Source organism: Pecten maximus, chromosome 2 (assembly GCF_902652985.1).
Source record: "Pecten maximus chromosome 2, xPecMax1.1, whole genome shotgun sequence".
Lineage (NCBI taxonomy): Eukaryota > Metazoa > Mollusca > Bivalvia > Pectinida > Pectinidae > Pecten > Pecten maximus.
In genome coordinates this window covers 46319865-46347809 of record NC_047016.1, presented here as the reverse complement: position 1 = coordinate 46347809, position 27945 = coordinate 46319865, and the positions used below count along the sequence as shown (strand labels likewise).

The window sequence follows — 27945 nt, the reverse complement described above, 5'->3', positions numbered from 1 at the left end:
CATTTTCCCTTTAATTCTAGTATCTGATATTCAAGATGGAGGATCCCAAGCTGAATATTTTGTGTGAAACATGGGGCAGGGTGTTTGGGCTTCCTGACTTAAAATGTTTGTCAATTTTTTTTTTTATACCAGTGTTTGTAGTATCTACCCTTGAAAAATGCAATTTAGACAAAATTCTCCATGCCAAAATATCTTAATCAATAATAAATATTTACCCTCCAGTCTAAGATAGAGTGTTTTACTGTCAGCTGCCTTATTGCCACGACGAACCAAACAAGTGTAGTTGCCCTGATCCTCTAAACGAGCGTTCATGATGATCAGAATACGGTGGAAGTTCTCGTACTTAGCTGTCTCTGGCATCGGCTGGCCTTCTCTACTCCAGCTGTAGTGCCACATATCAATGTAGTTCTGGGCCCTGGGGGAAAATAAATAACAGCAAAAATTTGTATTAACACCACATACCCAGGTCTAGCTGTCACTCAAACAGCTATTTCTTGATTATTATCAATAACAAGAGATCCCAGAGGGATCTTGGCGCCCACCATTGAATGACCTTTATAGGTTCCATGTCAGATTGATCTTTTCTCTACTTTTCCCTTCCTCTAAGTCTTACTAATCTGTGTCAATTCAGAAACAGCCATTTAGTACTATTCAAACAAGGGGAACCTGTATATAAAATTTAAGATTTAGCGATAATGGCTGTCTGTCGGCCATGTTGTTTTCGGATTGGTCCCAAAATGCAATACCAGGGACCAAGGGGAACCTACATATGAAATTTTAGAAAGCTCCCTTTCAGTACTTTCTAAGAAATAGCGATAACAAACTTCAATTGTCAAAATCCCAGATGGCTGCCTGTCAGCCATGTTATTTTCTAACTGGTCCAAAAATGGAATATGCTTAACTTGGGACCAAGGGGAACCTACAAATGAAATTTGAGAAAGATCCCTTCAGTACTTTGAGAAATAGCAATAACAAAATTTAACTTCAATTGTCAAATTCCAAGATGGCTGCCTGACAGCCATGTTCTTTTCTGATTAGTCTCAAAATGCAATATGCATAACAAAGCACCAAGGGCAAACTACATATGAAATTTGAGAAAGATCCCTTCAGTACTTTCTGAGAAATAGCGATAACAATCTTAAATTGTCAAAATCCAAGATGGCTGCCTGTCGGCCATGTTGTTTTCCGATTGGTCTCAAAATGCAATATGCCTAACTAGGCACCAAGGGGAACATATATATGAAATTTGAGAAAGATCCATTCAGTACTTTCTGTAAAATAGCGATAACAAACTTAAATTGTCAAAATCCAAGATAGAAGCTGTCGGCCATGTTGTTTTCTAACTGGTCCAAAAATGGAATTTGCTTAATTTGGGACCAAGGCTAACCTACAAATGAAATTTTAGAAAGATCCCTTCAGTACTTTCTGAGAAATAGCGATAACAAACTTCAATTGTCAAAATCCAAGATGGCTGCCTGTCGGCCATGTTGTTTTCCAATTGGTCTCAAAATGCAATATGCATAACGAGGCACCAAGGGGAACCTACATATGAAATTTTAGAAAGATCCCTTCAGTACTTTCTGAGAAATAGCGGTAACAAACTTCAACTAACAAAATCCAAGATGGCTGCCTGTCGGCCATGTTGTTTTTCAATTGGTCCCAAAATGCAATATGCATAAATAGGCACCAAGGGGAACCCTCATATGAAATTTGAGAAAGATCCCTTCAGTACTTTTCGAGAAATAGCGATAACAAACTTCAATTGTCAAAATCCAAGACGGCTGCCTGTCGGCCATGTTGTTTTCTGATCGGTCCCAAAATGCAATATGCATAACTAGGCACCAAGGGAAACCTACATATGAAATTTGAGACAGATCCCTTCAGTACTTTCTCAGAAATAGCGGTAACAAGAATTGTTAACGGACGGACGGAACGACGGACGACGGACGACGGACGAAAGGCAATTTGAATAGCCCACCATCTGATGATGGTGGGCTAAAAATAAAATAAAACACAAGTGATAGACCCATGGAATTGATGTGTCAAGAATACCAATGATCCTTCAAATAAATGGATGTGTTCAATATTTTTGCATAAACAAATCATATTTTAGTTTGTCTGCATATCATATCAAAGGAATATTGTTCTATTCATGGTAATCTTTTCCTACCTTTAAAATCTATGTTTGGTACCTATGTCAATTGTTTACATGACAATAATTGGGAAAATTAAAATTGTATAGAATTTGCTACCATCACCCTTTGAACGTAAGTATGTAAGCTATTTTAACAAGAACTCTTACGATCCATAAGCGAAGCACTCCAATCGAACATCCTGGCCCTTCAGAGGAGGCTGTGGGAACACAGCTATGAAATCATCCTGGATGACAGGTCCCCAGTCAGTTTTGGCAGCTGTTGAAAATACGAAATTCACCTAACAATTGTATGCGATGTAATAATGGTCCTCATTTTGTATGTGTGACTTATATATAAAAGTAGATATTTTCCACAGTTGTTAATAAATAAGTAACATAACATGTACATGTATGTTAGTAGAGGTTAAGCCCATATGTGATATACAATGCCATGACCTTTACCCCCATAAACACTAATTCATACTACTCTTTAAACCTATTATATAGTAACATTGATTTTCCATGACCTACTCCCCTAATAACACTGACTCACCTTGACCTAAAACCCTAGTAACACTGACTCACCTTGACCTATAACCTTAGTAACACTGACTCACCTTGACCTATGACCCTAGGAACACTGACTCACCTTGACCTATAACCTTAGTAACACTGACTCACCTTGACCTATGACCCTAGGAACACTGACTCACCTTGACCTATAACCCTAATTACACTGACTCACCTTGACATATAACCCTAGTAACACTGACTCACCTTGACCTACTTCCCTAGTAATACAGCTCACCATGTCCTACTCCCTTGGTAATGTTGACTCACGTTGACCTATAACCCTAATTACACTGACTCACCTTGACCTATAAACCTTGTTAAACTGACTCACCTTGAGCTACTCCCTTAGTAATGCTGACTCACCTTGACCTATAACCCTAATTACACGGACTCACCTTGACCTATAACCCTAGTAATACAGCTCACCATGTCCTACTCCCTTAGTAATGCTGACTCACCTTGACCTATAACCCTAATTACACGGACTCACCTTGACCTATAACCCTAGTAATACAGCTCACCATGTCCTACTCCCTTAGTAATGCTGACTCACCTTGACCTATAACCCTAATTACACGGACTCACCTTGACCTATAACCCTAGTAATACAGCTCACCATGTCCTACTCCCTTGGTAATGTTGACTCACCTTGACCTATTACCCTAATTACACTGACTAACCTTGACCTATAACCCTAGTAACACTGACTCACCTTGACATACTTCCCTAGTAACACAACTCACCTTGATCTATAATACTAAGAGTGATGACAAGACTGGTTTTACTCGGAGCCTGCGATGTCCCTAGAGCGGTTCCAGACAGAGCGGTCAGTGTGATTTGGCAGTAGTAGTCTCCCTCGTCCACTCTGGTCACCTCAGAGAAGTAGAGCTGACCGTTACTCGAGATGAAGGTATAGGGTGTGGTGGAGGCGAAGATATATTCTCGCTTCTCCCCTCTCTGCCAGTTAAATACTGCAGCTGTAACGAAAGACTGTGTCTTTATCTCTTCAAAATGTCAGCTTCATTTCAATTCAGAATATTTCATATTATTCTGATTCCTTTGAATTCTCCAAAATGAAAATATTTCACTTGATATTTTCCAAATTCATGTAATTTTATTTCTATCTATGGAATTCCTTAATTCATAAATCTTATATACAATTTTATATCATAGTATTTAAATTTTGACTGAATCAAGACTTTACATTTCTCATTTAATCTAACTGAAAAAGAACCAATCCTGACAATAAATCTTGGAAGTTCTCTACAGTAAGAGAAATGGTTACCTGGTTTGTATTTAATGTTGCTACACTTGATCACAGCTCCATCATAAGCAAAGGCATACACAGGGGCATCCTGTACATTAGAAAAGTCTCCCAAGACTGAAAACACAAGCATTTTAGTCAGGTTATAACTCTACCAATAGTCAATCAATGTCATGTTCTCAAGCATTTATTCAAAAGAAATTCTCTAGAATCACTTATAATCCAGTCATGTTACTGGAGAATCAAAGCTCTGAAAATTGAACAGTGACAAAAACACAGAAACAAGCACTGAAAATTGAACAGTGACAAAAACACAGAAACAAGCACTGAAAATTGAACAGTGACAAAAACACAGAAACAAGCACTGAAAATTGAACAGTGACAAAAACACAGAAACAAGCACTGAAAATTGAACAGTGACAAAAACACAGAAACAAGCACTGAAAATTGAACAGTGACAAAATACCAGAAACAAGCACTGAAAATTGAACAGTGACAAAATACCAGAAACAAGCACTGAAAATTGAACAGTGACAGAATCACAGAAACAAGCACTGAAAATTGAACAGTGACAAAAACACAGCAACAAGTATACAAAAAAGAACAGAGCAGTGAAAATACAAGTGTTATAATCCTACACAGATGTTCTACAGACCATAGTAAAGGCACTAACATTTTAGTATATCAGATATTACTGAATTTTAACACTAACTTTATTAGTGATGAATACAATTAGAGCAATCATAATTTGACATTGTTATTATAATTTAACGCAACATTTCAATGAAAAATTATATTATGCTTAATAGAATAATTATTTGAATATGTTAGTATACAATAAGGAATATTTGTCTTACTAAATATGCCAGATAGCTGTTACCTACCTCTTCATGTGTCAAAATATTTTCTATCTCAAAGTTTCTAAACTCATATCATCATTTTATGAAACAGATAAAGATTACAGAATTACTTTTCCTTTAACATTGATGGTAAAATCTATAGAGAATTTTCTTTTGAAGACTTACAGCCAAATGCCAGGGACACAGGATCACTAAAGATCTTGCCATATTTGTTCTCTATTATACACTGGTAACGGTCATTAGCATCCACATCTTCGTTAGGATTCTGGATTGTCAACTTTCCATTGGTCAGTGTAAAACGATCATCATCTTTGGAGGTAATCTGTCATAATAAAAAAATCCTCATCATTATCATCATCATCATCATTGATCATAATATTTGTCGTTGTTGTTGTCATCATCATCAATAAAGCTTCTTCTGCATAAATATATTAAGGTAATGTATGAAGATAGAAAAAATAGCTCAGACATCCCTAAACATGATTATTGACATATTGATATATTTACATTCCTAATGTGGTTTGCTGATATGAACATACCAAGTGAAAACAACAAACATATGACCATGAATACACTATGAAAACCGTATGAAAACATTGTCTCTCGTGCAAATCACCTGATTAATCGCGTCATATTAATACGCCATCGACAGTAAGACAGGAAAGAGTAGCTTCCCTTGAATCGATAACGTTGGTACGAGATAAGTGTTAAAAATATTGAATGATTGTATTTAATATTATTTTTACTTTAATACTTCTTTCTTTTTGTTTTATACAAAATTAAACAAAAAAGACCGGAAAATGCGAAACGACATTAAAACAATGGCGTAGTGCATAGGCGGGATCTCCCGGCTGTTCTAATAATTTGGCGTTTCGTCGTATACATGACAAATTTTTCTTTTTAATAAAATTTCTCGTTTTCTCGATATAAAATTTTTAAATCAAGGTTATGTAAATATATGAATTGAATAGATTTTTTTAATTTTCATTGCGGCTATGAATACCAGTAGCTAGCTACATATCCTCCGAGGCGCGCTACTGCGCAATGAAAATTAAAAAAATCTATTCAATCCATATATGATATAATTTGTCCAAATACTACAAGTCCACAACTACATATTTCTAAAATGGCCAAAATCAGCACTTCCACCCTCCCTATTGAAGCCAACACGCATCAGAATTATTTCTTACGGCATCAACATCTGACTAATATTAACAGAATTTGACTTTGTTATTCATGTTCCTACAACAACCCTGGCCTCCGAATGGCCAGAGACTTACCTTCAACTCTGAGCCATTGACAGCCTTGTACCAGGTAAAATCAGGACGAGGGTTGCCAATGGCACGACATTCCAGGATAGCCTTGGTTGCCCGGGAAACCACGATAACACTCTGTGGCTGAAGTGTCATCTGTGGTCCAAACATGATGTCATCTAGATTAGACACCACTTGGCCATATTCTGAGAAAAACCAATCATAAAGACAAATTTACTTTAATAAAGGAAGAGTGTCTGTGTGATGGTGATGTCTGTACAAGTCATTACATACAATAGATTTGTGTAACACAATGACTTCAGAAGAGGAATTTTAACAATTTTGAAAGTTATATAATCCAAATGATGAGCTTGCTGTAGAAAATTGATGTGACCTTGTAATACTACTTTTCCTAACTTCTATATTAAACCGTAGAGCAGACAATGAATTAACTATTCCCTGAGGCCAGCACAGCTCGACTCCAAAATATTCTAAACTCATTCTTATACTTTCGAATTTGCTCAGAGGAAATTAAAGATAATTTCTTCCAAAATGGAATTCCAGCTCTTACGGACAGTAGTAATGCTGTAATAGTATATAATAAAATTATAATCACCAAAGTCTCGTTTCTCTTGCACCAATCTATAGGCCTCCTCCTGGCTAATCTCACAGACATACGACCGCATCACATCCTTAGCCGACTTACTCCATCCGTAATTAGCACCTGTAAAAAAACATCACATTACAATATATACAGTACTGCACCTGAGTATCAATTTAATATTATCACTGCCTGATCGATATAAAAAATTACCACAACTACAAATATTTCACCTGCATTTGATTAAATGTACTCTTAGTTTTCATATTTATGATAAAAAAACTTCTTTCAGTAAATAAAGCATAATCAGATTTTGTTTTCATAGCATTCAATCAATTCCCCAAAAGCTTACGTAAAACATCATCTTTATACTACATAATTTCACTACAATTAAGCTCTGAGCAGCATGGCCCTTATCTTACAGTTTGCTAGAAGTTGTGTGAAAATCTTCTCATATTTGACATTTGTGACCTTAAATGTTTTTCAAGATACTTGTCTTAATTAATTTTGGTAGATGATCATATCACTAAAAAGTAGATATAAAATTAGTTGCAGTTTGAACGACACATTTACCATCAAATTTGTAGATGATGACTTCGCCCTGAACGTTGTCCTGGTTGGGGAGCCAGAACTGCAGATCTGAGGAGATCAATGAGCTATCGCTGGCCCACCTGTAGGTATTGGTACTGCCTGTTTCCTGTAATCCACTCGTATACCACACATTTCTGGGGACAAAATCATTCTATTAGTTGGGAAATCAAACATGTTCATTGGGACAAAATCATTCTATTAGTTGGGAAATCAAACATGTTCATTGGGACAAAATCATTCTATTAGTTGGGAAATCAAACATGTTCATTGGGACAAAATCATTCTATTAGTTTGGACAATGTATCACATTCCTGGGGACATCACAATATCATTAATAGTCTGGAAAATCTTAAGAAATTAAACTTAACATTTCAGAAAGCCTCAACTGATACCTACCATATATCTTTCCTGTATAAAGCCCATGAGGCCAATATAAATCTTTGACTCAAAGTCTGGGGCAGGCTTATTGCAAGACAATACAAGACAATACAAGACAACGCAAGACAATGCAAGACAATACAAGACAATACAAGACAATGCAAGACAATACAAGACAATGCAAGACAATGCAAGACAATACAAGACAATACAAGACAATGCAAGACAATGCAAGACAATACAAGACAATGCAAGACAATACAAGACAATGCAAGACAATGCAAGACAATGCAAGACAATACAAGACATTACAAGACAATACAAGACAATACAAGTAATTGTAAGGATTTTTTTTAATTACAACAGACATGGGCTTATTATAAGTTCCTAGAATTTCTATTTAACAATGATGACAATCATACAGCATGCTTAGGCCAATAAATGTCTACTAGCTATAGCTAGTTCTGTGGACGGAAACTTCATGATTCAATATAAAAATAAATAATTTGTTCTACCATTACCTGGTTCTGCTCATCATAGTCAATCCCCTCGCCAGAAGTCCTAAAATATTACACCAGTACACCCTACATATACCTGTTAATTAATTCTCACCTGTAAAAATCATTACGCTGTAGCCAATTGTTGATAAAATTGTGTTCACCGAGACTGCCCACAGACAGTAGGGAAGACCCCATTATCTGGAATCATAAAAAAGGTTTGTGTAATTACGCAAGTCTTAAATTCCCCCAAAGATGAATAGTTCTTTTTATTATTATCATTTCAGTAGATTTAGCTCCTTTAGCCTTTGATTCTCTTACAATTCACAGAATAAAGCACATCATTACATGTGTTTATAAACAGCTGTGTTTTAATATACAGTATTGTACAAACTCCCTGATAGAGACTGGAGGGTATTGTGTGTTATTCATAATTTATATGTATAACAACACGAAACAATAATTTTATATGTATAATTACATGAAACAGAGTCAATTTGGTTTAAAAGATCACAGTACTTACAGCACATGATGCACGAGCTTCTTCATAGGAGGCCTTAGGGTCAAACAAAAACTTGTAACAAGTGAATTCATTGTTAAGCCAATCACTCGGACAGTCTGAAAAATAGAGTTTTAACTCAATTACATAATATTTATCTGTAACAGCGACAATTTCTAATGTTATATACTCCACCCTGACACATGTGGTGACAACAAATTTTGATAAAAGGCCAGCCGCGTAGCTGAACCATATGTTCTACAGGGCTCTGGGGTCATCCGAAGAAAAAAACTGATAGTCGTATTTGGACTCTTTAAATACCACATATATGACAATATTATCTGGATAAGTCAATGCTAATGTATACAAGTACAACTTGAAACATATACTGGACAGTAAGTTAAATGACACAAAAGGTTTAGCATTCAGACCCTTAAGAGAACTGTAAATACAAACACCATAGAAATGAACATTCTCATTTTTACCCTCAAAAAAGTTAACATCTAGTTATGAAATCACATATCCTCTTTCCCTTATATTACTTATGCATCAAGCTTTTTGCAAATGCCAAGAATTATTGGAAAAATCAGCATTCAATTAACTGTTGATTTGAAGGTCAAGGTCACACCGCACTTTGTCAGTGGGGTGATGAAAGCATACAACAAATGGTTAATGTTATTGCCTGATAAGAAATTATTTGAAAAATATGCACTTTTACATTTTAGATTGTCAAAAAAAAAACTACTGTAGTGCAATGCGCATCAGCTTTAAGTATTTAATGCAAGCACACACGGCCAGTATTGTCAAGATATCTTCAATGGTTAAAAAGTTATGGTCTGGGCAAAACTCGCACTTACTTGAACTTTGACCTTGGAGTCAAGGTCACAAGGATCTAATGCGCAGTGTATGTTGTCAGTGGGTGATTAAGATATACAGCAATTTTAATTAAGTTAAAGTTTGAAAGTTAACACCCTGACAAGAATTTTTGGAAAAATTAGCATTTATTTGACCTTTGACCTTGAAGTCAAGGTCACGGTGACCTACAGGAGTGCACAGCACATCAACCTTAGAGGATGAAACAAACTATGTTACAAGTTTCACCAACATATCTTCAAAAATGTAGAAAGCTTGGACTGGACAAGAAATTGCTGAAATTTTTTCAATTGTTTGACCTTCAGATGGCCATGGTGCAAGTATTTTCCGAGTTCCTTCAACAATTCAGAATTTATGGCCAGGACAAGAAATCACTAGAATCAGAAGCAGAAGAACTGGTACTAATACAATGTCTCCCTTCATTAATATTCTACCAGAAGACAATTAATTATGTGTTCCACAAGAGACTTTAATTGGATAAGGCATTCTACTCTATTTTGTTGCTGCTACATGGTAGCCTTTCAGATCAGAATATTAAGAGTTATATTAAATGCTAATAATTACCAAACAGAGTGGCCGCGTCTGTCCCAGTCAGCAGCAGGGTCAGCAGGTACACAGGTAACATGTTCCTCGTCTCACCTGTCAATGATGAAAAAAAAAATTACATATTTGCAAGTAATTATAAAGGTCTCATATATAACATAAATCCTTTTGCGTGACTTACTGGCTCAACAATTTACACTGAAATATAAAGTACATATATATAGTCAGTGTTTAAAATCTGATTTTAGTACTTTTTGCATTGAAGGCAATTCCACTTGATTATAATCAATTGCACTTACATAATTGCAGTATCCGTATGCTACTTCATATGTAGAAAGTAAAGTGTGCAGGGTTTACGTTGAAGCCATTTCAATAGCCTTTTGAAGCACAGAAAATTGAAAGGACCCCATTTTTTCTGGAAGCTCCATTCAAATTATTCACAGGGACCCCATTTTATCTGAAAAGGACCCCATTTATGAAATGCCCAGTGCAAACCCTGGTGTATGTGTCATCCAACTTTGGTGTTTGAATTTGGTTATGCACTTACAATTGAATAGTGCCAAAACAAATATGCTCCCTACCCATGTTGGCTTGTGTTTCTCAGGAAGCTGAGAAACGGGCCAGCCTGTGCTGTCATAGTTGTGTGCATGGGCAAGACACTTTACCCTAAATGCTTGGATGGCATGTGACAGACCTTCCCTATATTGTTCAGTGTGGTAGTCACTAACTACTACCAGAAGACCCTGGCTGTTCACGGGGCGATAAACCCAGCAAACAAATGGGTGACAATATAACAACACACTCACATTTCAACCTATAGATAAGCTAATGTGGTTTGATTTCCTATTATGACCTAAATTAATTAATTTAATGGGTTTTACATCCGCTATTACAGCCTTGCGGCCTTTCAGCTGACGATTGACATGAAAAGATGTCAGGGGTATATATATAGTGACCAGACCACTTGGACTTCCATCCATTCAAGACTCCTTACACACCTCCATCCAGGCCTACAATAGTATTTAATCTGAGTTTATAGAATTTGCTTCACAATTGTTTAAAACAGTCAATAGTTTGTACAGGAACACAGACATCTTCATGTGTAAATCGGATCATAACTTCATTATCTGATAATTGTTTTCACTGAATCCATATAGAGAAACAGCAAAGATGACCGGAGAGTTTTAAATCAGAGATTTAAGTCACAAGAATGACAAATATTGTGTTACCGGTACATGGTGACCTTTTCATGACCTTGAACATGTTCACAGTATTATAACTCAGTATGATCATTTATAGGACTTCACAATGTTTGATTAAAATAAATGCAGTGATTTTTGTGACAGGTATATATACAAAGTACATCCTTGTCTGTGTGATGCATTTTCCATGATGGGTTTTGATTTAATTGATGCTCACATTTTGAAAACCAACATGGTCACATCTCTTATAGTACATAAATTAAGGGTCTTGTCATTGGCTCATTGCTAATAATAAATAAATGGAAACACAAAATGTTCATGAAGAAATACTACCAATAGTTTCATACTTTTCATACAGCAAAAAACAGCAAATAAAATAAAAAAAGTGATTTTCTTCTCTATTAAATACATAATTGAGAAGTTGACCTTATGGCAACACAAGACAAATCATAGGAGTTATTCTAATTTCTGGTCATCTTTATATATATGAATCCACTGGAATTCAATTCAGGAATAAAGATATTTCAAATAACAAATTTACACATTTTTCATGACCTTGACCTTTTGACCTGTGAACTTTTCATCATGGTTCATCTTTAAGAATGGGACTGGAATACAGAATATTTTAAGTTTTAACAAGGATTATTTGATGTGTTTATTTGAGGCAGAGCAATCATGCAATCACTTTATACCATGACTTTGACACTTATTTTTTTATTTTTCCTTTTTATATCATCAATGATACATTAGCCTGAGTACTCACCACATGCATGCATGTCGCACGCACGGGAGGCCGTCCTTAAATGACCATAGCTGTTAATAGGACGTTAACCAAAATAAACCAAACCAAACGAGTCATCCAGGTGTACATAAAGTTTCAAGGTCGTGTATATATATCCTTGAAACTTTTATACAATGTATAAGACCCTGGTCTATGATATCAATTGTTCATATATCATTTCAAATACAATACCTAATTTATCAAGATTTGGCTTGATGCAAATTACACAAGTTAATGCAAATTAGTTTTCAAAGGTTTTTTTTCATAGATAATTAGCATCCCTTTATTTCTTTGAAAATGACATTTTTTATTCAAAACTTTAAAAAAAAGAAGAGAAAACCCGTTTATACATGATAAACAGACATTGTTTGTGATAAATAAGTTATCGTGAATTTTATATAAGATGAAAATACATGCCGATTTTTTTTCTTTTTTTGCTAAATACATTGTAGGTGATAATTGTTTTTAGATAAATCAATGCAGTATTTTCCTTTTCGACTACATGTATTTAAGATGATGTTAGTATGGGAACCGGTGGTGAATCACTGTTTACTATATTATACATATCCCTGTCACCCGCGGGCGTGGATCTGATTAATTGCCTCGCGTATTAGTCCGCCATTTTGTTCAGGCCCGTTTTTGTCTATAATAAGTTAGGTATATTATAAGTGTACACACATTAAAAAACACAACAGTACAGCATGCAAATTTATCAGACTTCAACAAAAACATGTAATCAGTGAATTTCAATGAAAACTTAATCATATTAAACCAAATTAAATGAGAAAAACATCGGGAATATTGAGCAATTCAAATCAAAAGTTGAACAGTGATGACTCGAACAGTTACTCAATATGCGCGTCATCTGGCGACCCCTTTAACGATTTGAAATGACAAATACATTTATATATTATAAATTTATTAATGATCACTACAAACATATTTAAACCAGCATCAAATATAGTAAGTAGTTTCTTACATTGAAGTTATGACTTACCTTTAATTTTCACCTGTATTTGCAGTGTCTACCATCCATGGATCGCTATATTTATTCCTAAGGTTTATAATCGCCACACTTTAACAATGAATGCCCTTCAAACTCTCCTTCCCTTTATACACGAGCATATATAAAGTCTCATATGACAAAAGTGGCTGTCTTCAGTCGGATGCTAGTTTATCTGATCAGTCTCAAAATACAACTAGGATACCTGTTCACGGTTTACTGGCTTGTTGACGATACGGTCCGGCGATAGCAGAGCATTCCACGGCTGTTGTTCAGCGGTAGCCCCCGGGCATGGATATACTCTCCCATTCATTGGGTCACTCTGCAGGCGACCCGGGGAGTCCAGCGGATTACGTAATGTGACGGAAGCGTCACACCTAATACTAGAAAAAGAATATTCCAACTAAACCTGTCAATCATATATAATTTCAGACAAGACATTGGGAGGAGAGCATGTCTAACATATTTTCAAATTTACAGTCTCTGTTTTGGTAGTATTAACAGAGACCTATATACTATATAGGTCTCTGGTATTAATATATAATTTAAAATATATTTTTTCATATTTTCTAAAATAAGATTTAAAAAGAGAAAACCTTATCACTTGACATCTGTGACGTATATCGATTCTAAGCCCATGTGGAGATGCACATGTATAATTAATCTAACCTGATGTAATGAATGGGGTGTTCAAAGTTACATGTGTTCAAGGAGAGTAAACGTCCTTTGCTTCAACGACGATACTCGCCTGACATGCACATCCGAGTTAGTCACATGCTCAAAAGGCAAGGAGATGACACAACGGAACCACGGGCGCTTGCAAGCCGATAGTCCGAATGGCTATAATGGTAGAAGTCTGAGTAACGTTTAGTATTTTGGATTATTATGATAATTTCAATTTAGCGTACAGTTTTTTCATTGGTGTACCATAGGCCATTATAATGTTAGATAAAATTCAGTCAACATGGTGAAGTAACATTAAAAGAAAAATTGATATGTTAGATGATGAGTTAGATGGTATATTGATTGACGATGAGTTGATGATGATGAGTTAGATGATGATAATATATTGGGTGATGATGAGTTAGATGATGATGAGTTATATGATGATATGTTGGATGATGATATGTTGGATGATGATGAGTTAGATGATGATATGATAGACGATGATGAGTTAGATGATGATATGTTAGACGATGATGAGTTAGATGATGATATGTTGGATGATGATGAGTTAGATGATGGTATGTTAGTCGATGATGAGTAAGATGATGATATGATAGACGATGATGAGTTAGATGATAATATATTGGGTGATGATGAGTTATTAGATGATGATATGTTAGACGATGATGAGTTATATGATGGTATGTTGGGTGGTGATGTGTTCGATGATGGTATGTTGGATGATAATGAATTAGATGGTGATATGTTAGACGATGATGAGTTAGATGATGATATGTTAGATGATGATATGTTAGACGATGATGAGTTAGATGATGGTATGTTAGACGATGATGAGTTAGATGATGATATGTTAGACGATCATGAGTTAGATGATGATATGTTAGACGATGATGAGTTATATGATGGTATGGTGAATGATGATTAGTTATATGATGGCACAGCGTACGTTAGATTATAATACAGTCCGTTTGATGATGTAACTTTGGAAGATTGTTGCATGGCGTTAAATTAAGTTAATAAAGTTTTTAAATCGTCGTATTCTGTGTTAATAATTTCAGGTCTCTACAATTCTTGTCCACGCACATCTTGTACTATGAGATTTGCATACTAAGTCTACGTGGCCGTGATTTATACATCGGACTTTTGGCCTTCGGACTAACGGGCCTTCGGATTATTTGGCATACGGACTTCTGGGTAGGCAGTCGATCGACTCCCAAAAACATTAAGTGCTAAGTAGGAATAGCAACAACCATTTTTATGGACTCCAGTATGTCTCGACCAGGGGACATTCCTCACAAGGACGAGCGGTCAAGTAAATGCCAAAACTGGGGCAGTGTGAAGGGAGACATTAGGAAGAACAAAGTTGCTAGAAAAGATCCCTAGTCGCCTCTTACGATCATGCAATGGGGACAGCAGGTACAATTCTTGTTTATGGCAGTTAGCGAGTTTTTTTTTATCGTACTCACTAGCGGATCCAGGGGTCAGGACCCCCCCCCCCCCCCCCCCCCCCTCTTTTTCAAGACCCCTGATTGCGTTACACTCGTTGAATGGCGTATATATATATGTACAATTCGTATCCATGTACGTAAATACATTGCGATCCAGGTATTCATATAATCTTATTGACGACTTCCACAATGGCGCCATTGAACTTCAAGAACGCCGATGTGGCGCAGCGGTATACGCTGCGGGTATTTCTGGCTAGGCGATTGGGTGCCGTAGATCGTGAGTTCGAGGCCCGGTTAGGGCACGAGTCAAAAAGTTGTCTTCCTTCGTCATTTGTGTTACTATGTGATATATCTATTTATTAGCACAATGTATCATATACACTATGTGTTGGTGATCCGAAGATATAGATTTGAATTTCCTGTCGTAGTTGTACCGAGAGAAATATTTATAATATATGTACAAATAAAATTTCCGTGGTTTGAGCGGAGCGAATTAGACGGAAATTATTTTCCCTTAGGTTGCGAGTTTTCTCATAGGTGGCGTCATGGTATTTGCACGTGCAGTTGACAGTGTTAGGTATAACGTGTGTCATTCAGCGAGGGTAGACCAGAGGCGACACACGTGTATACGCAAATTAATATCCGAGACCAAGTAATTGCTTTTTTTGCTGTATACGGGTATGGAAAACAAAGAGAGTTCACAGCTTGGAAGTGAGTCTGAAGTTTCGGCTACTCTGAAACAGATTTTGAGTGAATTCAGAAGCCAGAAAATTGAACTAAATGAATTGAAGGAACAGGTGCGTGGTCAGTCCCAGACGGTAGTCTCCGAAGTTAAAAAGTTAAAAACTGAAACAGAGCTGTCGTGGAAATACGAAGGTAACAAGAAACAGTATTCTTTTAACACTGAAATACTTGACATTGTAAAGCAAGCACAGTGGGCTTTGGTTAACGGTAAAGTTGACTATTTGAAGGAAGTATTGTCAGAGTGTGAAGATAAACTGAAACAACGTAATAAACTCATTCGTATCGCCGATACTTCCGAAGGCGGCTGGGAGACAGTGCGGCAATATGAAAGTAATCCTGTGGCCAGTGATTCGGAGGATGAAAACAAGATTCATCGGGCAGAGGCTAGGGCCGTTAAGAGGAAAAAAGATAGACTTAAGAAAAAACCAAGTCAAGGAAAACGCGCTACTCAAGGTGTTACTTTTAATAATGGCGGTAGCAGTGTGCCTATGTTTAATTGGAGTGGACCGGCAGCTGGGGGAGCTAATGGTTTTGGACCGGCCAGGTCGGGATACAGAATGGATCAGCCCTTTCGTATGTTCAGCGGGCCCAGGAGTGGAGCCTGCTTCAGTTGCGGAGAGTGGAACCACTTCCGGAAGGACTGTCCCCACATTGGACCCAACAGAGCAGGAACGGACCAATCAGTGGGAACCAAAAAGTGATGACGTAGATAACGTTGATGCGAACACTTTCAAAGATGAGTATGAGACTATTGATGATAGTGTTTTTACCCATGATTATTATGAATATGAGGAAGGGCAAAAACATATTATTGTTAAGGGAAGGTTAAAAAGACATATAGATTTTTGGCAGGAAATAGGGGCTTGTGATTTTATCAAAGATACAATTTTTAATGGATACAAAATTCCCTTTTATTCTCGGCCAGATAGTTTATTTTTAAACAACAATATGTCAGCTTTGAATGAGAAGGAGTTTGTGGTTCAAGCTATTAAAGATCTGCTAGACAGGGGCTTAGTGAAAAAATGTGACCATGTACCAACGGTAGTAAATCCGTTAACTGTATCTGTACAAAATAATAAGAAGAAGAGATTGATATTAGATTTGAGGTCGATCAATAAACATTTGTGGAAACAGTCTGTGAAATTTGAAGATTTGAGGCTGGCCTTGATGTATTTAGAACAGGGATTTTTTATGTTTAAATTTGACATACATTCAGCGTATCATTTTGTGGATATTTATGGGCCTCATACTGAATATTTGGGTTTTTCTTGGTTGATGGACGGCCAGATTGTTTATTTCAAATTTTTGGTTTTACCGTTCGGTTTATCAACAGCTCCTTATATTTTTACGAAAATAACAAGGCCATTGGTAGCTAAATGGAGAGGTGAGGGTAAGCTGATTGTTATGTTTCTTGATGATGGATTTGGGTGTGGTCCTAATGCCTCTCTCACTCAATTAGCAGCAGATGAGATTAAGGAGGATTTGTTGAAATCTGGTTTTATACCCAAGGCAGAAAAATCTTTGTGGGTACCAACGCAGGAATTAGAATTTCTAGGTGTAATCTTGGATGCGTTAAACGGGTTAATACATATTCCTGTCCGTAGAGTTGACAAGGCTTTAGCTACAGTGGCTGAACTTGAGGGCAGTATTCAGAAGGGTAACCGAGTACAGGTGAGAAAAGTTGCTAGTTTCGTAGGGCAGATTATTTCTATGAACGTAGTTATAGGAAATGTTTCACAGATTATGACTAGGTATCTTTCTATGGATGTACATACAGCTTATAGTTGGAATTCGTATATCAAATTGTCTGAGGAGAGTATCGTACAACTACAGTTCTGGACACAAACCATAAGTAAACTTAATTCCAGACGACTACGTGACACAGGGGTTTGTTCCAAGATTATTTATAGTGACGCAAGTGGAACGGGTTTTGCTGGTTATGAAGTGAATACGGTTGATAGTGTAGCTCATGGGATGTGGTCAGTCGATGAAAGTATAAAATCGTCGACTTGGAGAGAGTTAGTAGCTGTGTTGAGGGTTTTAATTTCTTTGAAGGGTCAATTAGAGGATCACAGATTGAAATGGTTTTCAGACAATGCAGGAGTGTGCAGCATAGTTCATAAAGGTCCGATGAAAGGCGAATTACAGGATGTCGCGATTGAAATTTATCGAGTTTGTGTTTCAAAATCAATTTCGATTGAAATGGAATGGTTGCCTAGGAGTCTGAATGACAGGGCTGACTACTTATCTCGTATTGTAGACAGAGACGACTGGGGTATATCTTTTAGTGTGTTAAACATGATTGAAACGAAGTGGGGCAGTTTAGAAGTAGATTGGTTTGCATCTGAGCATAACACTAAAAAGGCATTGTTTTATTCAAGATTTTGGAATGAAAATTCGGCCGGTGTTGATGCATTTACTGTAAGTTGGACCGGAAAATTCGGACTGTTTGTCCCGCCAATTTTCTTAATACCCAGAGTATTAAGACAGATGATGCGTACGCATGCGTCAGGTGTATTGGTTGCACCCGTGTGGAGATCTGCGAGTTTTTGGCCACTCGTATGTAGTAGTTCTACGGATAGTACATTCATTAGAAATGTAGTGGATTGTATAGAGTTACCATCGCAGAAGGAATTTTATGTTCCGTGTAAAAACGGAAGTGGAATTTTTGGTGTGGAGGACCTTAAATTCAAAATGTTAGCATTGAAATTGATATTTTGAATTGGCTGATGGTGAATGTTAGGCGTGGCTGCCTTGATAATTGCTGGGATAATTGGAGATTATCTCGGCTGACAAGCCATGATAATATGCGTGACAGTTACAAATGTATATAGGCTGGCAAGCCATGATAATTTGTCGAGACATTGTTTCGGAGGAAATTATAAACAGGAATTTATAAAAGTTAAGATAGATTGTTAGATATATGAAGTAATTCACTACATCGATATTGCAAAGATATGTAATATTGAACCATGGTTTCAAATTGTGTGTTTTTGTTTAATGAGGTTGAAAGATAGTTGTGTATAGAGTTTAATTGATATATTATAATGTATTTTTGTTTATACGTATATTTTTGCAGAGTTTCGGTGGGGAGATCAATGAATTGCCGGAGGTGCTGCTGGATAAGGTGACCCAGATACCTGAGATTTTGGAGGGATCTCGAGCTGTGAATACAAGCAAGGCTTACAAGAGGGGATTTCTCAGATGGAAAAAGTGGGCCATTAATTCGGGTATAAATTTTGGGGACACCTTACCGGCAAAACCTTTACATGTAGCAATTTATTTGACTTCCATTATGCAAACCGCAAACTCACCCAGTCCATTGGTTAATGCCTTTTATAGTTTAAAGTGGTTTCATGATATTTTTGATTTTAAATCTCCAACTGACTCTTAATTAGTTGTAAATATTTTGGAGGCTGGCAAACGGAAATTGGCTCGTCCTGCGATTAAGAAGGAACCTGTAACCATTCGTATGTTGAGTGATATGTTTGATTTTCTCTACATGGAGGGTAACATTAAAAATCAACGTATCATATGTGCTTGTTTATTGGGATACGCGGGATTACTACGAAGTGAAGAGTTATTGAAAATTAAACGGTCTGACATTGTAACGGATTCCACACATATGCGCGTGTTTATAGAATCTAGTAAGACCGATAAGTACCGAGATGGTGCTTGGATTGTGATTTCACGGACAGGGACCAAGTTGTGTCCAGTTGTAAATATTGAACGTTATTTTGAATGGCTTGGTGTGGATGAGAGTGACGATGTACATTTGTTGTGTAATTTGAGTGCGTTGAAAGATGGTTATAAGTTAAGGAAGGATAAAAAAGTGATGTCTTATACTACTTTACGTGAATTGTTCATAGAAGCTTTCAGGTCCCACGTAAACGATATATCCAAATATTGTCTACATTCTTTGCGTTCTGGGGGTGCTACGGCAGCTGCCAATCGAGGAATAGGAGATAGACTTTTTAAACGACATGGTAGATGGGTAAGTGAAAACGCTAAAGATGGTTATGTTAAAGATTCCTTTTGTGAGAGACTGCTTGTTTCGCAAAGTTAAGGTTTATAATGTTATACATATTTTTCGCATTTCCCGTTCTTTTGGATTCATCGGCGTATACCTATCGCTAGTTATCAATAAATATAAGCAAATTTATTTATACAAGAGTTGAGTTTTTCCTATGAGAAGTGATGCAGTGGCTAAGGGAAATAAAATTTCCGTGGTTTGAGCGGAGCGAATTAGACGGAAATTATTTTCCCTTAGGTTGCGAGTTTTCTCATAGGTGGCGTCATGGTATTTGCACGTGCAGTTGACAGTGTTAGGTATAACGTGTGTCATTCAGCGAGGGTAGACCAGAGGCGACACACGTGTATACGCAAATTAATATCCGAGACCAAGTAATTGCTTATTTTTATATAAGATGGCATACATGTATACAGGATTAATTAGTAAAATATATGTATTGCATTTCATAATTCGTATGATTTTCACAGTGGGGAATTTTAAGTTTATAGTACATACATGATGTTGTAATGTGTGAATGAGTGTATGAGTTCGAGTATTTGTAAAATGTGTCGGCGTATACCTATCGCTAGTTATCAATAAATATAAGCAAATTTATTTATACAAGAGTTGAGTTTTTCCTATGAGAAGTGATGCAGTGGCTAAGGGAATTCGTATTATTGTATGTAAATACATTGCGATCCAGGTATTCATATCATCTTATAGACGACTTCCACAATGATCATGTCCGGGTATCGGGCCGACCATCACTGCGCCATTGAAACGTTCTTTTTTTAAGAACGCCGATGTGGCGCAGCGGTATAAGCTGCGGGTATTTCTGGCTAGGTGGTTGGGTGCCGTAGATCGTGAGTTCGAGACCCGGACAGGGCACGAGTCGAAAGACGAAATTTAAGACGAGAATTAAAGTCGCTAATTCGCGTACGATGTTTCGTCTTTTCGGGGCGAAACGACGAAAGAGGTATGGTGCATATTTGCCCTTTTCGACCTAACGGTGACCGTTTTTAAAAAAAAAAAAAAAAAAATGTTAAAAACTGAGTTTTTGAATGCAAATTTTAAATCTATAACACATAAAAATTCTTATTTGCAAAAAGTTTGTTTGTTCATTCCAATGGATGTTTCATTAAATGACCGTAAAGTTGCATAATCGAGCTATTTGCAACTTTCGAAGGGGGTGTTCCCGCATTCATATCATTTTTTGACATTGAGCGCATCGGAAGACCAACTTTTACAATGTCTAATTTTATTCTATGTACCAAAAGCAACTAAAATCCTATTCCTAAAAAGTGGTCCTCCGATGCGCTGGTATAGAAAAATTGAAAAACCGTAGTTGATAAAATATTTTAATTTTAGCATTACTAGACTGACTATAACTGATATCATGAACTTCACATTCCCGTAAGTCATCGCTTAGCAACCCAATGGTTTGGAGTTGGAATCACCAAGGTGTATCTTTTTCATATTTCTTTATGTTTCTAAGAATGATACCATTTAATTTTTCTTGGTTTTATTTGAAATATATTTTCAACACTAAATGCATATTTAATATAGAGATAGAAATGCTGAGATAGAAGCTTTTTACTCGGATAAAATGAGGAGTGAAATCATAACCGATTAACTCCGTATCATTCAAAGTTAAATGTAAATGAACTGCAGCGTCGACAACAGGCATACATGGATGGTTAATGGAATAATTTCATGTGGAATTGATTGACTACATAATCCGTTCACAACACACTGCGCGCCAATGAACCATGACGATCTATTTTGGTATAGTGTGAATCACTGGGGTCACATTTTTACCTGTATTTTTAGCCCAGAATATCGCTGTACTGGCGTAGGTCAGGATAAGCGGAAAACGACCATACCTCTTTAAGTTTTGTTAATTTTCGCCTTTTTTGGTCGAAAGAACGAAAGGACGAGGAATTAAGATATTTGATTTTCGTCTTTTCGCCCCGGAAAGGACGAAATGGCACAAATCAGGCACCATATTTTGAAGATATGCTATATTTATGAAAACCCCATGATAGCTGACTAGTAACACGACATATCAAAACAATACATTGGTGATATTTTAAAAGCGGAGTTACCTCCCCTACCACATTCTGTTGATTGAAGTTTTGGCTTCTGTAGAGTTGGCATCTGTAATAACAATAAAACATATATATGTATACATATTAGTTAACACGCAGGAAATTAAACCGTGATTATATACGTATCTATACTAGCATTACATGGATTTATCGCGGTTTGAAAACCTGTCGACATTTTTGGAAGTTATTCAACAAGGCATTCGTCGCCACCCAGTAGGGACCACGACATTTCCTATTAGGATTGTGTGGAAGGACTGTCCATTATTTCATGGAATGTATGTAGGTCCATCACGGACAAATTAGACATAGAAGACTTTGTAAATATTATAAATAAGTTTGATATTATATGTTTGTATGAAACATGGGTTGAAAAAGAGGATGAAGTGGAATTGGAAGGGTACGTCAGTTGTGTGTTTCCTAGAACGCATGGTAAGGGTGGTGGAATTGTAATTTTTATTAAATCGTCTCTTTGTGGTATTTGTAAGGTAATAAATAACATTAATGATAATATTGTTTTACTAAAGTTATGTAATAATTCCAGAACCAAAGGTAGTGATGTGTACATTTTTGCTTGTTATTTCCCACCAGTAAATAGCACTTTCTATCACAAATGTGAAATCGATGTCTTTGCCAGTCTAGAAGAAATGATATATGAATATAAAGCACTAGGTGAAGTGATTGTAGTTGGAGATTTTAATAGTAGAACTGGTGTTTGTGATGACTATATTACTGATGATGTTGTTAGACAAGGTCCTGAGCATGTTGTTTCAAATATTGTTAATTATTCGAGTGATCCTGTACCTCCAAAACGAGCCAACTCTGACACCTGTGTTAATCAATTTGGTAGACACCTATTGACATTATGTAAAACCACGTCCTTAAGAATCGTAAATGGGCGTCATAAAGATGATATTAATGGCAATATAACATTTTTAAATAGTAGAGGGTCCAGTCTAATAGATTATGTATTGTCGTCCGATGATTTTTTAAAGAAATTTTTTTATTTTGAAAGTGGCATTTTTAATGTGTTTTCAGACCACTCTCCAGTTAGCTTTACAGTGGATTTGTATGAGGTAAAAACTAGTATTATACCTGTTGTTGAAAATGCAAAAAGTCCATATACTAAGGCAAAATGGATTGAGGACCATGCAGATAGGTCGCTTTATTGTTTAGAGGAACATAGTATAGAACTGTTACAATTTTGTAACATAAGGGGAGATAACCAAGAATGTATAGATGAAAGTGTCAATAAGTTTACAAATATGTTAAATGAATTGTTATTGCCTTTAAATACTATTACAGGTACACCAAGACGGACTAGAAAAACTCGAGTAGAGGACAAGCCATGGTTTAATGAACTTTGTAAGAAAAGATATACTGATTTCAAAAACGCTTTATTTATTTTCAATTCTGATAAGTCAGAAGAAAATAGAAACATTTTTACATCTAAAAAGCGTATTTATAAAAAACTCGAAGCTAAATTAAAACGTGAATATGTAGCTCAACAGGGAAATATGATGGCTTTTCTGAGAAAAAGTAATCCTAAAGCTTTTTACAGTAAATTCAGGAAAAAGAAAAATATTGTTCATGTGACCACCAGTCATCCCATCGCGGCCACCAAATTGTAACTGTGGTCAGAGCGGCACAGCCATACCCAGTATTGATAACACAATAAAGCATTCTATACAGTATATACATATTTATTTACAGTATTTATAAGGCTATTATATATACAAAATGCACACACACTCACACTCACACTACACATAAGGATATATACAGTCTTTTTAAAAGTTCTGTCCTCTTCCTTTCCAATCAACTCCTCTGGTCCTCTGTCCTTATCACGTCACATGAGTAGCCAGCTATGAGTGTAGATGTAGATACTTCAGTATCTCATAACACTTCAGTGTTAACGCAACAATCAGCTGATATCGGAATCATCATCACTGCCACATGGAAACCACACAGGTATACATGTAGGTCGAACTGTTGACCACTGACTTATATGAGTCAACTGCATCACCGGGAAACAAGGCTGGGTTATACCGCCACTGACTATCACATGTAGATGACCCTGTCATGATCAAAACTGTTACTGTGTTGGCTGGTCCATCTCACCCAGTTCCCTTGATAATCCACGGTAGAAAGCTGGTAAATACAGAAAATAGGACATAGTTTGTAGAAATCCGTAATATTCCAGGTAGTTTAAAAGTCTCTTCGCGTATACAAGAGCTAGATATTTATTTCACTTACGCGCTTCCATACATTTACACTCCTAACAAACTGGGGTTTCTAGATATACAATTATATATAAATTCATGATAATTAAATAACATTACTTAAATATTACTATAATTACTGAATAATATAGCATACTTATGCGAATTACCAGTTAGGTAAACATGCGGGTCCACAGCGTACAATAAATAATTACAGTCTATCACCTATGGGCCTCCATACCTATAGAAAACGCATACGCTTACTTTACACTAAATACATGACAATAACTGGCCCGTATACAACTAATACATGACTGATATACAAATGTCTTGCTTATACAGCTTATTGATACTATAGTTACCATTATAACATATAGATAAAACAATAACTAGTTATAGAAATTCAAACATACACGTAAACAACTCAGTCACGCACGAGTGGACCGCATCAACTATAAATGCTTGACCGGTCTCCTACAGGTAAATACTATAATCCAATCGGATAAATACATGGGCAATATAAACCAAAAAGGGGCAAACACTTACCACAGTCAGCTTTCTGTGCTTTCACTCATACGAGACAAATATAACAATGTCTCCAATACCTCGAACGATCCTCCGTCCAGAGCGTGCCTTACCGATCGCCCGTCATCTGGTATCTCTCGCGCCTTATCGAAAATACTTACCTGACAGAGAGGTCCGACTTATAGGTAGCGCACCACTAAATATAAACCCTACATACATACCACATAGAAACACCACAAAAATACTTACCATGTTTACTTATCTAGTTATGCGAGCGTGACAAACTTGTTTTTAATTATGTATGCTGATGATATGGTTTTAATGGCAGAAACTCCCGAGGGACTGCAAAAAATGTTAGATACTTTATTACTTTACACAAAGAAATGGAACCTTACTGTAAACACTACCAAAACTAAAGTAATGGTTTTCCGAAACGGTGGTAAATTAAGAAAAGAAGAAAAGTGGTTATATGACGGATGTGTATTAGAAACCGTAGATGAATTTAATTATCTGGGGATACAAATGAATTTTAATGGTAAATTTAAGAAAACTCAACAAAAAATTGCTGAACAAGGAAGAAAAGCATTATTTTCAATTTCGGGAGTATCAAAGAAAATTTTTTTTAACGTTGAAACCCAACTACATGTTTTTGATACATACGTCGGTAGTATATTTAACTATGGGGCTGAAATTTGGGGTTTTCATAAAGCACCGGATATAGAGAAAATCCACTTACAGTTTTTAAAAAGATTATTGGGGGTTAAGAAAAGTACTTCTAATTGTATGATTTACCAAGAATTAGGGAGATTACCTTTTGTAATAGTGAGGAAATTTAGAATTTTTAAATATTGGTTGAAATTAAAACAAACCAATAACTGTGTGTTAAATGCTTGTTATCAAGATATGTTAGAAAACGGGAATGAATGGTTGAATGAAGTAAAAGAAGAACTGTATAGAATGGGTGTTGGGTATGTATGGCAAAATGGGGATATTTATACAGCTGATTATATTATGAATATTGTTAAATGCAGACTATGTGATATATTTATACAAGAATGTAAAGAAAAAATCAATTCATCTTCCAAGTGTTCACTGTACAAGTTTATTAGTGAAAAGTTCTACTTACAGCCATATTTATCAAAACCAATAGGTACTTCTAATTTAAAAGAAATAACTAGAATTAGATTGTCATCACATAAATTAAATATTGAAATTGGTAGATTTAATAACTTAGAAAGAAATCAAAGAATTTGTTCCTATTGTAACAGTGGAGACATTGAAGATGAATTTCATTTTATTATTAAATGTGAATTTCATTTAGACCTAAGAAAACGTTTTATTAAGAAATATTATTATAATAAACCTAGATATATATGTACAAATTTATTCAACTTCTAGAAACAGTAAACAAAAAAGATCTTTCAAATTTAGCAAAATATATTAAATACAGTAATAAACAAAGAACAGATTTTTTATTAGTATAAAAAAAAATGTCCTTCTACACTCTACCTGTTGTACAATGTATGTGTTAGTCCGGTTGTGTGTGAGTGTGTGTATGCGAGTGTGTGGTTTTTGTATTGTATCATTTCTGTACATGTATATATTTGTTGAACCGATGAGCCGTAAGGCTCAAGGAAATAAAGAACTAGTCGTCGGATACCCACGGTTGATTGCACTACGCTACGCTTCACTTATCACCCCGAAATGTGTAGTGTACCGTACTGAAATCAACCGTGGGTATTCGACGATGAGGATTAGTGAAACACAATACTTTAAAACTAATACTCACAAACATTGATGAATTGTAGACATTTGTTGTTTCCCCAGAATATATTGTTTAAAGCAACAATCTTTGTGGGCCCAATCACTGAACTGTCAGTTTATAAAATATTCGAAACTTGTTGACAAAGGGCAAAGATCGTAAGTTGTCACCCTGTTCGATTTTTTAAAATATCTTTTTTGTCTTTTTTATTTGTTTTTTTTATGTTCATTTTTATCTCATTTTACTATTATTTATTTTTTCAGATGATCATGTCTGCTGTTATATCTACAAGTGTATGCGGCTCCGTGTAATCTGGCTCTGACGCTGGGATGAGTTTGTTCCTTGGGCAATGACCATCAGGGATGGTCCCGCGAGGGACAAATGTATCAATTAACACTTGTGCCCTAATCAAGACTGCTGCAATATTGGGACTGGTTATAAAAGATTTGATGAGGATATTGAGGTTTATTTTAGGCTTTAAGATGGAGGGTTTCATTTGTTGTTGGGTAGGAGGTTTTGTGTTAAATGTTCTAGAGCACAGGGACTGGGAATGAATTCCAGACCAATGGTCCATCTATGGGTTAGGCATCCGTGCCGAGTCCCTGTGCTCTAGAGGTTCGTCTCGCTTCCTTACCTACGCGAGCATCACGTTTGTCGACACCTATCTCTGAACGAATTTTGACTTCACAAAATTGTCAAGCAAACTTTATCATGCAGGGTATACAAGTTCGCCTTTCTGGGTGTTGTGACCAAGGTCACTGTTACTATTTATAGAAATGTTCGTCTCCTATCACAGCAACGGCTTAGGAAAGAGTTTCTTCAGTAAAGCTATAAGGTCCTATTTTCGTATTCCAAAGTTTGTCAGTACACAGTTTCAGCTCTGATATCCAGTCTCGTCTCAAACATCCAGTTCCGTCTCCTATATCCAGCTCTTCCTGACAGCAATCCCCGCCTCCGACATCCATCGCCCTGCCTCCGACATCTATCATAGCTCCGTCTCCAATATCCAATTCCGCTTTCGACATCTAGCTTTACCTCCGAGAACCAGTTTCGCCTCCGATATCAAGCCCCGCCGTCAACATCCAGCGCTACTTTTTACATCCAGCCACGTCTCCAACTTATAGCCCCGCCTCAGACATCCAGCGTCCAGTTCCGCCTCCGACATCTAGCTCCGTCTCCGACAACCAGCGCTGCATCCGACATTTATAGCCTCGTCTGCGATACAGCTCCGCCAACGACAACCATCTCTGCCTCCGACTTCTTACTCCCCTGCAACATCCAGTTCTGCCTTCGACAACCAGCACTGCATTCGACATCTATAGCCCCGCCTACGACATCCATCTCTGCCTCCGACACCTTTCTCTGCCTTTGAAATTGGCACGACTATG

The 27945-nt window shown here is 36.5% G+C and overlaps 1 protein-coding gene, 1 long non-coding RNA gene and 1 pseudogene across 2 annotated transcripts in view; all 3 read right to left on the bottom strand.

Annotated features, from left to right (window-relative positions):
* Positions 1-13303, bottom strand: part of LOC117322275 (contactin-like) — a 32406-nt gene extending 19103 nt beyond the window's left edge. Inside the window, exons 1-12 of the mRNA XM_033877085.1 lie at positions 13047-13303; positions 10088-10162; positions 8675-8769; positions 8267-8352; positions 7259-7410; positions 6701-6808; positions 6112-6290; positions 4997-5153; positions 3993-4088; positions 3451-3684; positions 2303-2411; positions 216-415 (exon numbers count right to left, since the gene is read on the bottom strand). Coding sequence (XP_033732976.1) covers positions 216-415; positions 2303-2411; positions 3451-3684; positions 3993-4088; positions 4997-5153; positions 6112-6290; positions 6701-6808; positions 7259-7410; positions 8267-8352; positions 8675-8769; positions 10088-10148 — 1477 coding nt within the window. The 5' untranslated portion in view covers positions 10149-10162; positions 13047-13303. The remainder of the gene's footprint in view (positions 1-215; positions 416-2302; positions 2412-3450; positions 3685-3992; positions 4089-4996; positions 5154-6111; positions 6291-6700; positions 6809-7258; positions 7411-8266; positions 8353-8674; positions 8770-10087; positions 10163-13046) is intronic.
* Positions 13304-14030: 727 nt separating this feature from the next.
* LOC117343437 lies at positions 14031-14648 on the bottom strand (annotated as a pseudogene).
* A 9085-nt stretch (positions 14649-23733) lies between these two features.
* On the bottom strand, positions 23734-25066 carry LOC117322274. The gene is made up of 2 exons (XR_004531512.1): positions 24817-25066; positions 23734-24199 (listed from the first exon to the last, which is right to left on the bottom strand). It is a non-coding gene; the product is annotated as an uncharacterized LOC117322274 (long non-coding RNA).
* Positions 25067-27945: the final 2879 nt, after the last annotated feature.